Here is a 14,685-nt window from a genome sequence, read left to right on the forward strand (position 1 = left end):
AAAGGATATGTAGGCCTACAATGTGGATTGAAAATGAGGACTCAATAAATAATAATAATAACAAGACTTTTGAAGATACACTCCAGTAAATTATTTTGGGATTCAAAAATAATCACTAAATTTATACAAAGATGGTGATGGTCATTTCCCGAAGTCAAGAATCATAGATAGGCCATTAGGGGTATTATAAATACCATTTGCATGTGCATAATGTGTAGGGTTTCAAAGAGCAAACCCCCAGCTTGTCCTCCAAAAATCAGTGGGTGTAATTTCATTTGTTCACTTCCTAAAGACAGTTTTTTAATGCAAAAAAGCTCACGGGTGTGCAGTTCTTGTTGATGGTACTGATTGTCTCTCTTTTGGTGGTGGTAACACAGCTTAAGCTTTTGACCAGATTTGCATAGAAGGCTTGAGGCATGACTCTTGTGTGAATGCAGATATTGAATTTGAATGCTTATTTTTTGAGTTTGGCCCTTGGCTCTTGGCCCTTTTGAGGGAAACAAGCTATGTTTCCCTTGAATTGGTGCCCCTCTCTACCCTTGATCCCTCATCCTGCTTAGCTTTGTAAACTTGAATCCATGCTTTTGTGCACATACAGCTCATTAAAGACAAACACAAAGTCTGCTGACCTCAAGGGCCTCATCTAGATTACTGCTTGAGCTTGAAACTCTTGTGCTTTGAGAAAAACAGTTCTACTCGAATCGGTGCCCTCTTTTCTTGCACTGTCATGTAAACCTGGATGGTGCTTTTCAAATTATACCCATCCACTTGTGCTTTGAGAAAAACAGTTCTACTCGAATCGGTGCCCTCCTCTTTTCTTGCACTGTCATGTAAACCTGGATGCTGCTTTTCAAATTATACCCATCCACAACACTTTGAAGGGTAGAACGCGCTAAAAGTTGCAACTTATTTTTTAGGTTTTTATATACTACATAATTGATTTCAGCACTTGAATTCACACCACCTTTCTAGGCGGCATGGTATGATAGCCGCTCAGGCAAAGGCCTGCTGACAACTTAATTGCACATTTAAACCAAGCTATGAGCTTCATTTCACTTTTCAAGTGGTAGTTTTTTCAAAGAGACAGATGGGGGACCCTTGCATATTAGCTTTTTCAAAAAGACAGATTTTTTTTGGGGGGAGGGTTGTTTGGGGGGGGGCGCAATTTTCAATGCCAAATGGTATCCATCCAGCTTTTAAAAAGGGACTGTCCATTTTACAAGAAGCAACAGCCTATCAAAGACTCCTAGAAAATGATAAGAAAAAACAGCAAACTACAGACCCTAAAAATTACTGTACACTTTTTGGAACAGCCTCAAACACAGCTGCTAGAAGCAAAATCTTTCATGCGGTGTACCTTGCTTCTTTACAGAGTTCTTGTTGTGGCTTCACGAAACACCTGCTTCCATGAGCTAGTGCATAAAACTCCCACTTCCTATCCATTACACAAGGAAAAACTATCAAAAGAAGCATAATTGTTATTTCAACTTACATCAGTTAACTCATTCTATACATATAGTTCAAGAGAGAAATTCTCTACAGGGACCATCGTTGTGAGAGAGAGAGAGAGAGAGAGAGAGAGAGAGAGACAGAGACAGAGAGCGGGGGGAGAAGAGGAAAATGAACAGGAAGAGGAGAAGGATCAGGAAGAAGAAGGGAGGAGAAGAAGAGGAAGTAGACCAGGAGGAAGACGAATAAGAGGAGGGAGAGGAAGAGGGAGAAGATGAAGAAAAAGAAGAGGATGAGAAAGAGAAAGAGAAAGAGGAGAGAGAGAGAGAGAGAGAGAAAGAGAGAGAGAGAGAGATGACGTGAAGAAGAGAAAAAAGAGGACATAAAGAAGGGAGATCCTGAAAAGTATTTTTTAAATTTGAGTAATACTTTTTGCTTTGCAAGCCAAAATTTCAATGCATTACTTATGCCTTCCTTTTACAAGAGCAGGCCAAAAAGACATTTTCTTTTTTCTCAAAAAACTCCACCAACAGACGTGGCTTACCATGTGAGACTGTTGCAGTGGCATCCATGCAGCCAAGCCCTGAATCGTGTGTACAAAATAGAAACAATGGGTCAAAATTCTCTACAACTTCTGAATCATCCTTAAGCCAAGGGAAGCGGAATGCGCACGTTTGTGCACTCATTGCCTGATCAGCTTCTATGCGGCCCAAGCCAAGCTTAAAATCACAACGCTGCAAAGCTAATCAGTACAAGAAATTTCCCCAATCCCAACGTGTGAACGGAAAGAAAGGCCTCGCTTGTCTTGCCTTTCTTTCTATTTTATACTTTACAAGGTGCCTGCAAGGCAGACCATATGTAACTAGGCAAAATGTCCACAGATTGTCAAAGGTGAATCCCATTAACGGCTACATACGGGCAATCTATGTGTATGTTGCCATGGGCATAATTACACAAACTTCAATGAGGTTTCAACTAATTGCCATGGCCTTCACCTCATGGACTCCTTGCATGTATATATCAGATCATGACATGCCTGCAGTGGCCTCTGCTGTGCGCTGCCTCATCATTTCCATGACAGCAGCTCGGCGGCGCGACTCCATCTGCTGCTGGAGTCGTCTGAGATGCTCTTTCAAATCTCTGCCATGTACAAGTTACAAAACATTAACCACTAAACTTCATCTTGCTATATATGATAGAGGTCAAAAAGTGGAACCATGGACAAAAAATTTGAAAGAAGAAAAACCTAGTAAATTTAAGTGGTGATGTGTAACATGAATTCAATGTATCCACCAAAAGAAGAAAAAAAACTTGGTTTTTGGAAAGAGTGCTTTTTTAACATGCTTCAATTTTTATTCATGGCTTGACCAAGGGCTTCCCCCCTTCTAATACTTAAAAACTGTAAAATAGTTAAAAGAAAAATGATGATTTGGCAAGGACTTACTTGCAACGGGGCACTCGGCATTCAGCCTCTTTGCAGGCACGTGCATGTAACTGCAAGAGATACCACATCTTCTTGCATAGGTGGCACCCCCCTGATGCACGAGTCCTACAAGTCATGCCATGCCGGAAAAGTCCTTTAACTCTGCGACAGTTTGGATACTGACATTGCGCAGAACAACACTGCGACGCATGTACCAGAAGGTCCAACATTTTGCGAAGCTGTTTGCAGTCCAAGAGACAAATTTGTCTCTCTCTCTCTCTCTCTCTCTCTCTCTCTCTCTCTCTCTCTCTCTCTCACACACTCTCTCTCATGCGCGCACACATGCAGCAAGAATTGCAAGAGCTCCCTGAAAGTATTAAAACGTGTCACATTTTGGAGCAAGTGCAAAAAAATCTCCTGTCATCTTGCAAGAGACGGTCACAACGTCAGAGAGATGCATATCCTTAGCTCAGAGAAACAAGAGAGGCAAAGGAGAGCTCCCAATCTCATACTAGGTGGGATGCCAGAACAGGACGATGAGCTAAGCAGACAGAATATACAAGCTATGCTATGGGACAAATTTGCCAGGGCTGGTCATAGAGGACGCATGGCGGGTTGATCAAACCCCACCTTAAGGAAAACTGCAGCATACCCTCACAAGTGTTTACTCCACAAAACCAGTTCACCTGTAAAACTCGTTGTTGTCTTGCCTCCTTGCTTTGGGCCTCGCGTTCTGTTGCAGATGGATGAGGTACTAGCTTATGTGGATGCTTGATTGAATCATCCTTAGAATAGCAAGAACTGCAAAGGTCGAAATCAGGACATGTCTCACAACGCCACCCTTGGCCTGTCTCAATGTCACGGTGACATATATTGCAGGTCGTTACATAAGCGGGAGCCGTCGGGTTATGCAGATGGTAGAGAACCATCATAGAGGAATTCTTGGCTCGCCGCAGTGTATCGTATTGATAGTGGTTGCCTTGACAAAGGCTTAGAAAGGCTTGTCGAGTGTCAAAGAACTCGCTTTCCATGATCTCATCCTGGTCTTTGGTATCAGGCAAAGTCTCCATCGATTCTATCTGCTATTCCAGACAAACAATCAGTGCCTACAAAGTAAAGAAAAATTACACAGCATGCTTTATCGATTACAGTAGAATTTTACAGCCACAGCCGCTTACAGGAACCAACTGATGTGCCTCTTTGCTGTTCATGGGATGCCTGTCCCACTCATCAAGCTTCTGCTCGGCAACATAGCACCTGAAAATAAGAGTGTATAACTGATTAACATGTTGAAACTACACATGTAATATGTTGCATCCTGCAGTAGATTTTTTTCAAATATATAATTCACTAGGCATTCCAACTCCCCCCGCCCCCGCCCGCCCCAACTTCACCTCCTCAACTCTCTCTCTCTCTCAGGTGAAAGCAGAGATGAAGCAAGATCTGCACGAGACTGTTGGCAGCATCATGCAGCAACACTTGAGAGAACGCATCAAATCAGAAGTCACAGTCAAAGTCAAAGAAAAAGAACCAAGGCAGACCCTTCAGATCAGTGTGGGTGGTTTTCCTTATGCATGGTACATGGATGGAGATGAGGAGAGGTACTTTGGTAAGCAACTACATGGAGCAGTGCCAATGATTGACTGGGAGCTAGTATTGTCAAGTGATTGCCCTCTTAAATATTTTGGGGGACGCCTAAACAATGCTAAGTGAGGTTAATATCATGGGTAGTTAACAAGTGATATATGTTTGAGGCCTTGATAAATTGCTAGATTGGTTTGTATGAGAGGGTGATACCTTGCGTTCATACGTCGCTAGTAATCATTGATTGGTGTATAGTTTGTGCCTAAAAATGTGATTGTTAGGATTGATTGATTTCATAAAATAATTGGCAAACTATCATTTGCATTGTGTGAGATAGTACACAACACTTGTGCCTAAGTGCTAGGGTTTTCCACATATAGAAAGAAGAGTGCGGCAGAATCACACATACAGCACACACGAGTCCTAAACTACTGCTCTGTATTATGTACAAGAAAGAAGTGATATAACTGAAATTCAAGTACAGGATGTGGCTGAGAATGAAGACGTCAAATCACACCCCTATGACCTATTGTACACTACTCACTAGCACTTCGCCTATAGAGAAGCACTCTATACAGTAGTAATGTTGTCGGCCACCTATACGTAACTGCCACATGGCAGTGCCACATCACCATGTGTCACCTGCATTGTTCGACTATGCCTTTCAGCTGCTATCTTATGTCCGGTTGTGAAATGCATACTTGTAGGTGTGTCACATTCTCCTCTACTTGCATCGCAGTTGTCCTCAGCTCCATGGCCTCTTGATAAGCTCTCAACAACAGGCGAGACTCATCCATGAACAGATCCTCATCAAACCAGACTACCTGCTCGATTGGGTAGCCCTTGAACCAGAGGAGATACTGGAGCTGCTTTCACGAGAACCTCACTTGTACTAGTGCAAATCAAACTGCTCCGGTACTAAGACCTCCAGTAATCCACCAACTCATGTTCATCCTCATCCGGCTAATGATACTCTACAAGGTTGCTCAAATGAAAAAACGGATGCATCCTCCAATGGGAGCTTGATGCTCCTGATAATAACACCACAGCATCATGATCATAGTCTTGTTCATACTCTTGATCTGGCCATCTAACTGGAATGAAAGGTGGTACTTAACTGTAACTTCGTCCCCAAACCATAGAACAAGGCCCTAACTTGGACGAAAACTTCACAATGTGAAATTTGCATGTCCGCTAATACAGCATAAAGATATACCTAGATAAATCCAAGAACATGCCCAAATTCACTTTATAATAAAGATATACCTAGATGATCCAGAAACATGACAAAATCCAGGCGTAGAATAATACCTACCTAATCCAAAGGTGCCACCTTGAATGTGCGACATTTAGAAAACGCCCCAGAAGCCAACGGGGCATCCTCCAAAATCTTCGCAACCCGAAACTGATTCGATTTCTTCCGCTTGCCTCTCATGGTGGTACCATCGTAGGCAACTTCGACGGCTCAACCACATGGTCTCAAGGCAAAAGCGTGTTGGGGTTAAAGCCCTAAATGACCCATGTATATTTGTATATACTTTGTACAAGGCTTTTATTAAAGTTTAAAAGCCTTGGCCATGTTCACATTGAACATGGCCAAATACTTTAAAAAGGTCACTTATTAATAAAGGAAGGCCCAAGAAGAGAAAACGTGGGCATTCCCCAATTTCAACGAGTTCACTCTCTCTCTCCCTCTCTGTGGCTCATCGTTTCTGCTTCTCCTTGCCTATTGCCTTCACTTCAAGCCTCAAGCCTGTAGCTCTTGCACCTGTGCATCACCTGCCACCTTCCTTGCTCCCTTTCAACTGGTATCAGAGCCTCTAGGGTTTCCCAAATTTCTGAGCAGGTGGCTGGACAGCAAGTAAAAAGGGTTTCTATCGCGACAAAATTGCTTTCCATCGCGAAGCCCCTTGTTTCCCGGGTCCCTACGGGTGCCGGCATTGACAAAACAGCCCAAAACAGGCTGTTTTTAGGTCAAAAACAGGTTATTACAGCGAAGTGCAGGTTTTATCTTGATGTATTAAGTTGTGGGAACACTTGTACATGGTCCCTACTACCCTACATCGGCCAAATTTGCTGAAAAACAGGTCAAAAACAGGGTTTTCACAGCAAATTACAGATTTGCGCAGGTTTATGCAAATGTACATGTGATGTATTTCGATTGGGGAATGTATTAATTGATGTAATTTGCCAGCATTAAGCAAGTTTTGGATGCGAAATGCCTATTTCGAGTCAATTTGCTGCACATTTATGCTAAAAATTGGGGCTTTTGCCTACATATGCTCCCAAAGGCTGTGCTTCTGCATTATGTACGCTTTGTGAGGTAGAAAACAACAATTTTTGTTGTTTTTGGGCAAAAATCAGCTTGCTGAATTTTCTGCGCAGAAAATTCAGAATTGATTATTCTTGCCTAAACTTGCATATTTTGGCTCGATTTGCTCCTGTGACCCTTTGGAGTTGCTATGCACATTGCGGTGAGGCTACAGTTCGGTTTTGGTGCAGTTTGCCCAAAAAATTTCAGCACTTAAGCCCTCTCGTTTGTGCAACTATGGCATCGACTTCCTCTGACGTCAAGAATCTCTTTGAGATCAAGCGGTTTGAGGGAACAGGTTTTGATCTTTGGAAGGATAGGATTCAAGGAATCCTCTTCCTTAAAGATTGTGACAGGGCACTTGAAGCAGAGAAGCCAGAAGATATGTCAGATGCAGCATGGCTTACATTGAACAAGAAAGCCATTACCTACATTAAAATGGCCGTCTCTGACGAGATCTTGGTAGACCTCAAGGGTCTTGTCAATGCGTTTGAGTTGTGGGAGAAATTGAAGGCAACGTATGAGAATACGACCCCAGTTAATCAGGTGCATTTGATGCGGAAACTTGTTGGCATGCAGTTAGATGAGTCCAAGAGCGCTGCAGAGCACTTGTCGTTGTTTACAGGTACTTTATCTCAGTTACAGGACTCAGGTTTGCCCCCTTTTGAAGATAAGCTCAAGGCTATCTTCTTGCTGATGACTCTACCTGATTCTTGGGAGACTTTGGTGGTCTCATTGTCAAACAATCCCAATTTGACCTTTGATGGTGTTAGGGGTTCTATATTGAACGAAGAAATCAGGAGGAAAGCAAGTGGAGAGGGTGGCAGTTCAGCCAACATGGTTAGAGGCAGGACAGAAAAGAAGACTGATTATGCACAAAGGAGTAAGAGTAAGAGTAGAGAAAGGGGAAATGCCAGCAAAGGCAAGAGTGATGTGACATGCTATCAATGTGGCAGGAAAGGTCACAAGAAACCTGACTGCAGGTACTATAAGGCAGAGTTGGAAAGGAAGAAGAGTGGTGGAGACAAAAAGAAAGAGAAGAAGGAGATCAAGACAGATGCACAGGACAGCCCAAAGAACAAGGAGAAGGCCAATGTGGCCTCTAGTGTTGTTATTGAGGAGCTATCAGATGTAGAAGACATCTTATGTGCCACTTTGTCAGCCGATGATGCTCATGAGCTTGATGCCTCTCTCAATGTTCATACACAGGATATGCAGATCACCAAGTGTGATCTAATTGATGCTTTATTGACTGTTAATGATGCATTATCCCAGACTTGGATAGTCGATTCCGGTGCTTCATTTCATGTGACTCCTATCAAGGAGTGTTTTTCTACTTTTGTTGCAGGCAGCCATGGCCATGTATACCTGGGAAACAATCATGCATGTTCCATTGAGGGTATTGGCACTGTGCATCTTTCCACAGATGGCACAAATGAGCTTGTCTTACATGATGTTAGATATGTGCCAGGAATCAAGAAGAGTCTGCTTTCTGTTGGACAGATGGATATGCATGGTTACAGCATTTTGTTTGAGAGAGGATCATGGAAAATGACTAAAGGCTCAAGGCTGATTGTGAAAGGTACAAAGAAAGGGACACTTTACTGCTTGCATGGAAAGGCCTTGTCGGGCAAATTTATTGCTTTGGCTGAAATTAACTCACATATGGAGTTGTGGCATAAGAGGCTTGGCCATATGAGCCACAAAGGCCTTACTAAGCTTTGTAATTTGAATAAGCTTGATGCTAAAGGCACAAAGCTTGACTTTTGTAATGAATGTCAATATGGCAAGCAAGTGAAAAGTTCTTATTACTCCGGTGTCTCTCGCAAATCTAATGTGCTTGATCTTGTACATTCTGATGTTTGTAGCATGCCTACCAAATCTATGGGGGGTGCACACTACTTTGTTTCCTTTGTTGATGATCATTCTAGAAAAATTTGGGTTCATTTGCTCAGATCTAAGGATGAAGCCTTTGCTGCGTTTAAGAAGTTTCATGCATTTGTGACCACCCAAACAGGTAGAAAGCTGAAATGCTTGCGTACGGATAATGGGGGTGAGTTCACAAGTGGTGAATTTAATAAATTTTGTGAAAATTTGGGCATTAAGAGGGAGCTTACTGTTCCATACAGCCCCTCTTCTAATGGTGTGGCTGAAAGATATAATAGGACTCTATGTGAGAGGGTGAGATGCATGCTGTCCACAGCTAATCTCCCTCATGGATTTTGGGGAGAAGCTCTAAAAACTGCAGTGCATATATGTAATCGATCCCCTCACATGTCTTTGAAAGGTGACATCCCTGAGGAGGTTTGGTCTGGCAAACCTGCTTCATATGATCACTTACGCGTCTTTGGTTGCGAAGCGTTTGTGCATATAAGACCTGAGTTGAGGAGTAAGTTGGATGCAAAGTCCATTAAAGGCCTCTTCATGGGATATGGTGAAGAAGGTGAAATGGGCTACAGGATTTGGTTACCTCAACTCAAAAAGGTTGTGCGCAGCCGGGATGTCGTTTTTAATGAGGCAAAGCTGCTTAAAAACAATTGTGCCTCTAAGGATGACCATAAAAAGGTCAAATTTCAGCATGTACAGCCACCTATTAGGCCTGATTTTGACCCTCAGGATGCACCACATATGACTGAAAATGTTGATGAACCAGTGGTGTTTGAGCCAGATGATGTTGGACAGCAAAATGAGGCTCCTGAAGGGCATTTGCAGCCACATAACAATGCTGAAAACGGGGCTGAAAATGATGTACAGCAGCCCCTTGTTGATGATTTGATTGTGCCACCTGATGTAGACCCATTGCCAGAGAATGTGGATCATTGGGTAAGGCGGTCGACTCGTCCAAGGCGGAATGTGAGTAGATATGATCCCTCTTTGCATTATATTATGCTGACAGATGAGGGGGAGCCTCTTACTTATAAAGAGGCAAAGACATGTGAGCACAGTAAGAAGTGGGAGCTTGCTATGCAGGAAGAGATCAAAGCTTTGCATTCGAATGATACTTGGGACTTGGTGGAATTGCCCAAGGGAAGGAAAGCCATTCCTAACAAATGGGTGTATAAAATCAAGACAGTTGATGCAAAACCCAAGTATAAAGCAAGGCTGGTTGCAAAGGGATATGCCCAAACGAAGGGCATAGACTTTCAGGAAGTGTTCTCTCCTGTAGTGAAGATGACCACTTTGCGTGTATTGTTTGCCATAGCGGCTGCCCTTGATTTGGAATTAGACCAAATGGATGTGCATACAGCTTTCTTGCATGGCGATGTTGATGAGGAACTTTACATGAAGCAGCCCGAGGGCTTTGTTATTCCTGGAAAGGAACATTTGGTATGTAGGCTTAAAAGAAGCTTGTATGGGCTGAAACAAGCCTCTAGACAATGGTACAAAAAGTTTGATGCTTTCATGCTCAAACATGGGTACAAAAGGAGCCATGCAGATCACTGTTTGTACACAAAATTTGATGAGGATGGCAGCCCTATCATTCTTGTGCTCTATGTAGATGATATGTTGATTGCTGGGAAGAAAAGAAGCACTGTTGATGCTCTTAAACAGCAGCTGAAATCTGCGTTTTCCATGAAAGACCTTGGGGCAGCTGAACATGTTCTTGGAGTAAGGATTAGAAGGCAAAGGGACCAGCGCATATTGTATTTGTCTCAAGAAAAATACATTGAAAAGGTGCTGGACAGGTTTAACATGGCTAATGCAAAGCCTCTTGGTGTGCCATTACAGCCATATGTTAAGTTCTCCAAGGATGATTGCCCCAAATCTGATCAGGCAACCAATGATATGCAAGGTGTTCCTTATGCATCAGCTTGTGGTTCACTTATGTATGCTATGGTTGCTACTAGGCCTGACATAGCCCATGCAGTGGGAGTTGTGAGCCGATTTATGGCTAATCCAGGCAAATTGCATTGGGATGCAGTAAAGTCCATTATGAGGTATTTAAAAGGGACTAAAAACAAATGCCTTTGTTATGGTAAGGGTCCTTTGGAATTGAAGGGATTTTGTGACTCTGACATGGCTGGTGATGTGGATACACGCAAATCCACAAGTGGTTATGTATATACTCTTGCAGGAGGTGCTGTCTCATGGTGCTCTAGACTACAAAAGATAGTTGCACTGTCTACTACAGAGGCTGAATATATTTCAGCCACTGAGGCTTCCAAAGAAGCCATATGGTTGGCACGTTTATGCAGTGAGTTTGGTTTGCCTGACAAGGCACCTATGCTTGGTTGTGATAGCCAGAGTGCCATATGTCTGGCAAAGAATGCCATGTTCCATGCGCGCACAAAGCATATTGACGTGCGGTATCACTTCATTAGGGAAGTGCTTGAGGATGGCCTTATCACAGTTGTTAAGGTTCATACGTCACAAAATCCTGCAGATGCTCTCACTAAGTGCTTACCCAAAGCACAACATCAGCTATGCATACAGATGGTGGGAGTGACTTAGCTTAAAGGCGCCATTTATGCCTTTAAGTGGGAGGTTGTTGGGGTTAAAGCCCTAAATGACCCATGTATATTTGTATATACTTTGTACAAGGCTTTTATTAAAGTTTAAAAGCCTTGGCCATGTTCACATTGAACATGGCCAAATACTTTAAAAAGGTCACTTATTAATAAAGGAAGGCCCAAGAAGAGAAAACGTGGGCATTCCCCAATTTCAACGAGTTCACTCTCTCTCTCCCTCTCTGTGGCTCATCGTTTCTGCTTCTCCTTGCCTATTGCCTTCACTTCAAGCCTCAAGCCTGTAGCTCTTGCACCTGTGCATCACCTGCCACCTTCCTTGCTCCCTTTCAAAGCGGAGACAAGATTCTTCCGAATCTAAAGATGAGGAAGAAGTTTGTATTCACCATACCGTTGAAGCAGCTCTTCGCGCCTAGAGTTCTAATCATAGTTGAGGGAAATAGGGAAACGGAAATGGAAACAGAAACAGAAACGAAAATTTCAAGGACAACCGAAACGGAAACGGAAACGGAAAACGCCACGTCAGCAAGGAGAGCTAAGGGAGGGGAGGGGTTGAAAGTTCATGATTGTTTGTACGCACATGTGATCCCATTATGACATGAATTTTATGGTTTATAAGAATAAAAGGGGAATAAAATGGATACCAATTGTTGTAGTGTGACATTTTCTTACTAGTTCATGGTGTTGTGGAAAACGGCAAGCTGAAACGTTTCGGGCAGCCGTTTTAGAGTTACTGAAACGTGTTTCAGTCCCCTACCTACCCCGAAACGCATTTCAGCCCTCCAAAATAGCCGTTTCAGGCCTTTCCGTAACTATGGTTCTAATAAGGAATACCAGGATCTGTACTTACTGTTCCAGGTAGACCTGACGGCATGGTGAAAGGAATGCATCTCCATTGACTCCTGCTACAAGCTATACCAGGTGCCTTGTATTTCTTCTTTGTGTAAAACTAATATTTTCTAAATTAAGTTCAAAGATTTCTTTAAGTTTTGTGCAGAGCATGAACAAAGCATGTTTATGCTAACCATACTCAGAATTCTGAGGGCGTGTTTGAATTTTGAGAGCTAGTGAAGGTTAGAAACACTAGGGAGTCCGGGAGCAAAGCTTATTTGGGAGAACTAGAGCAATGTTTCCTCTGCGGTGTACCTCTTTGCTTGTGCTAGTACGGGTGGGCCTGTTGGTGCACGGTCTCGGAAGACCAGTGAAAGGCAGGTGTGCACCCAGTGAAGGTGGGAGTGTGCTTGTGACTTGGGACTTCTTCAACTGTCTAGACTTCATCGACAAGTACCTAATTGTTTGAGTTTTACTCACTCTATGTGAGGAGAAATCTGGCCTATTGGCCTGTGACACTTGTACGTAAATGTATTGAGGGCCCCGCCCCATTCCGGTCCCAGTGTTGGTGTCAAGTGTTATTGGTCATTTTCAGTTTTAATGTTGCTAATAATGTCCATTGCTGATATTAGTTAAGTGATATTAAAATGTGTATTTTGTCTTCCGATTTGTAGGCCTCCTGTAGGGAACGGTTACAGGGCCCCTATAGACCACCTTGTACAGGTAGGAGGATCAGTCAGAACTGATAGCACTGGGTTTGAAATGTGTTGTGCCCGTATGATGAATTTGCGGGTTTCTCCTTGGTAAAAATGCCACATTGTGTATCATACAGGCACCTAAAGAGAATATTAGGATGAACACACCTCGATTTGGCCTTGAAATGAGAAGGCAACAAATTTTTCTTGACTAATATTTGGAATTCCTTCCAAGTCTTAGGGTTATGCCTGCCTTGCTTGACGACATTCCGCCGTAACGCACTAAGTGGTTGCTTGTGCACTTAATTTTGCCCCTTTCGGAAAAAATCTCTAAGTAGTCATCTAATTGGATAAGCCAAGTGATAATAACTTGGGCATTCTTTTTCCCGTCATAGTCTGGAAGGAGGCGGCCTTTCGGCTTATTTTTGTAGCAAGTACAGGCCTACTACAGCAGCAACAAAATCGGGTACAGGGCAAGTACAACAGTCGGGTGCTGTTTGCAGGCAGGTACAGTACGGATACAGCAGCTGCAAGCGTGTACAAGGCAGGTACAGCACACATACATCAGTTACAACAGTCGGGTGCTGTTTGCAGGCAGGTACAGCAGGCGTGTACAGGGCAAGTACAGCACACGTACAGCACGTACAGCAGTCGGGTGTTGTTTGCACGCAAGTACAACAAGCGTACAGCAGTTGCAGGCGTGTACAGGGCAGGTACACAGGCGGGTACCAGGGGTGGCACAGCCAGCCGAGTACAGGACAACAGCAGGTGGGTACAACAGAGGTACAGCAGGCGGGTACAACAGGCGAGTACAAGAGGGCCAAAAATCAACTCTTCCTCAGCTTCTGTAGTCGCCTACCATTCATCAACCACCCCCTCTCCATATCTTCCACGTGTGGGGAAAGAGAAGTTGCTCATGCAATAGATACTTTAATTATTCACACTTTAATCAAAGGTTAGCTCATGGACATCCACACTAGAAAGTGTCCGGACCAAATTTTAAATGTGTGTGAACACATTTACTTATAAACATTAAAGTTAGCTAATGTTTATGAATTTTACACTTTAGAAGGGCCAAAATGGTAATACTTACCACATGTTCACACGCCACACCAATGTGTCAGCAAGAAGCACTCCCACGGTACACTGGGGGCGTCCCCGTCCAGTGTACTGGCACGGCAAAACAGGCAAACACACGCAAACAAATCATGCGAAAACAAGTTTATGCATGCAGTCATAAATGCATGTGCACATGTAATGGACGAAATCTCCCTTTCATGAAACTTGTACAAAAAGTTCATGTCGGGCATAGAACTAGCACGACAGAAATATGAACATATATCCTGGTCTTCCTATGGAGTGACAATCCCATAGGTAAGACGCCATCCTGACCATACACGGGTGGCACCAACAAACTCCCATCCATACAGCACGAAGCAGGTCACACACGGGTGGCACAAAACCGGTTCCCGTCCATGTGACGCAGTACTGGTCACACACGTGTGGCACGAATCTGGCTCCCATCCATGTGACACCAAAAGGCTGGCCCTTTCACATGGGACACCGGCTTGGCCCCATGTGAACATGGCACAAATCTGGCCACTCTATGGGGTAACAATCCCAGAAGAGTGGCTCTAGACATGGAGATGGACCAAATGGTGACATCCCCTCGGGCTTCTAAATAGTTGTCCTCAACTGAAAAGCCTCAAGATATGCCTGTAAAAGCTGTGGGTATTCAACGAAATAGTCCTTATCTACCCACTTTGCATCAATGGGTAAATCGTTTTTGAATTTCACAAGGTATCTCCTGGAAAGCTTCCAATGTGGTAGCTTTCTCTCCTTGTGAAATACAATTTGCTCTGGCCAGAGAATCTCCTCAAGCTCATCAATCTCGGGCGGATCTTCTGTGACAAGCTCTTCTAGATT

The 14,685-nt window shown here is 43.4% G+C and overlaps 1 protein-coding gene across 6 annotated transcripts in view; it reads right to left on the reverse strand.

Moving 5' to 3' along the window:
* Positions 1 to 1,165: 1,165 nt before the first annotated feature.
* Positions 1,166 to 14,685, reverse strand: part of LOC147627633 (histone acetyltransferase HAC1-like) — a 52,406-nt gene continuing 38,886 nt past the window's right edge. For all 6 annotated transcript variants that reach the window (XM_086814543.1, XM_086814547.1, XM_086814548.1 and 3 more), the window contains 5 exons: positions 4,051 to 4,129; positions 3,559 to 3,951; positions 2,894 to 3,111; positions 1,994 to 2,589; positions 1,166 to 1,435 (listed from right to left, as the gene is read on the reverse strand). In XM_086814543.1, coding sequence (XP_086670669.1) covers positions 2,475 to 2,589; positions 2,894 to 3,111; positions 3,559 to 3,951; positions 4,051 to 4,129 — 805 coding nt within the window. In that variant the 3' untranslated portion in view covers positions 1,166 to 1,435; positions 1,994 to 2,474. The remainder of the gene's footprint in view (positions 1,436 to 1,993; positions 2,590 to 2,893; positions 3,112 to 3,558; positions 3,952 to 4,050; positions 4,130 to 14,685) is intronic.

This window comes from Cibotium barometz, chromosome 20 (genome assembly GCF_041138505.1).
Source record: "Cibotium barometz isolate CiBa-2024 chromosome 20, ASM4113850v1, whole genome shotgun sequence".
NCBI classification, from domain to species: domain Eukaryota; kingdom Viridiplantae; phylum Streptophyta; class Polypodiopsida; order Cyatheales; family Cibotiaceae; genus Cibotium; species Cibotium barometz.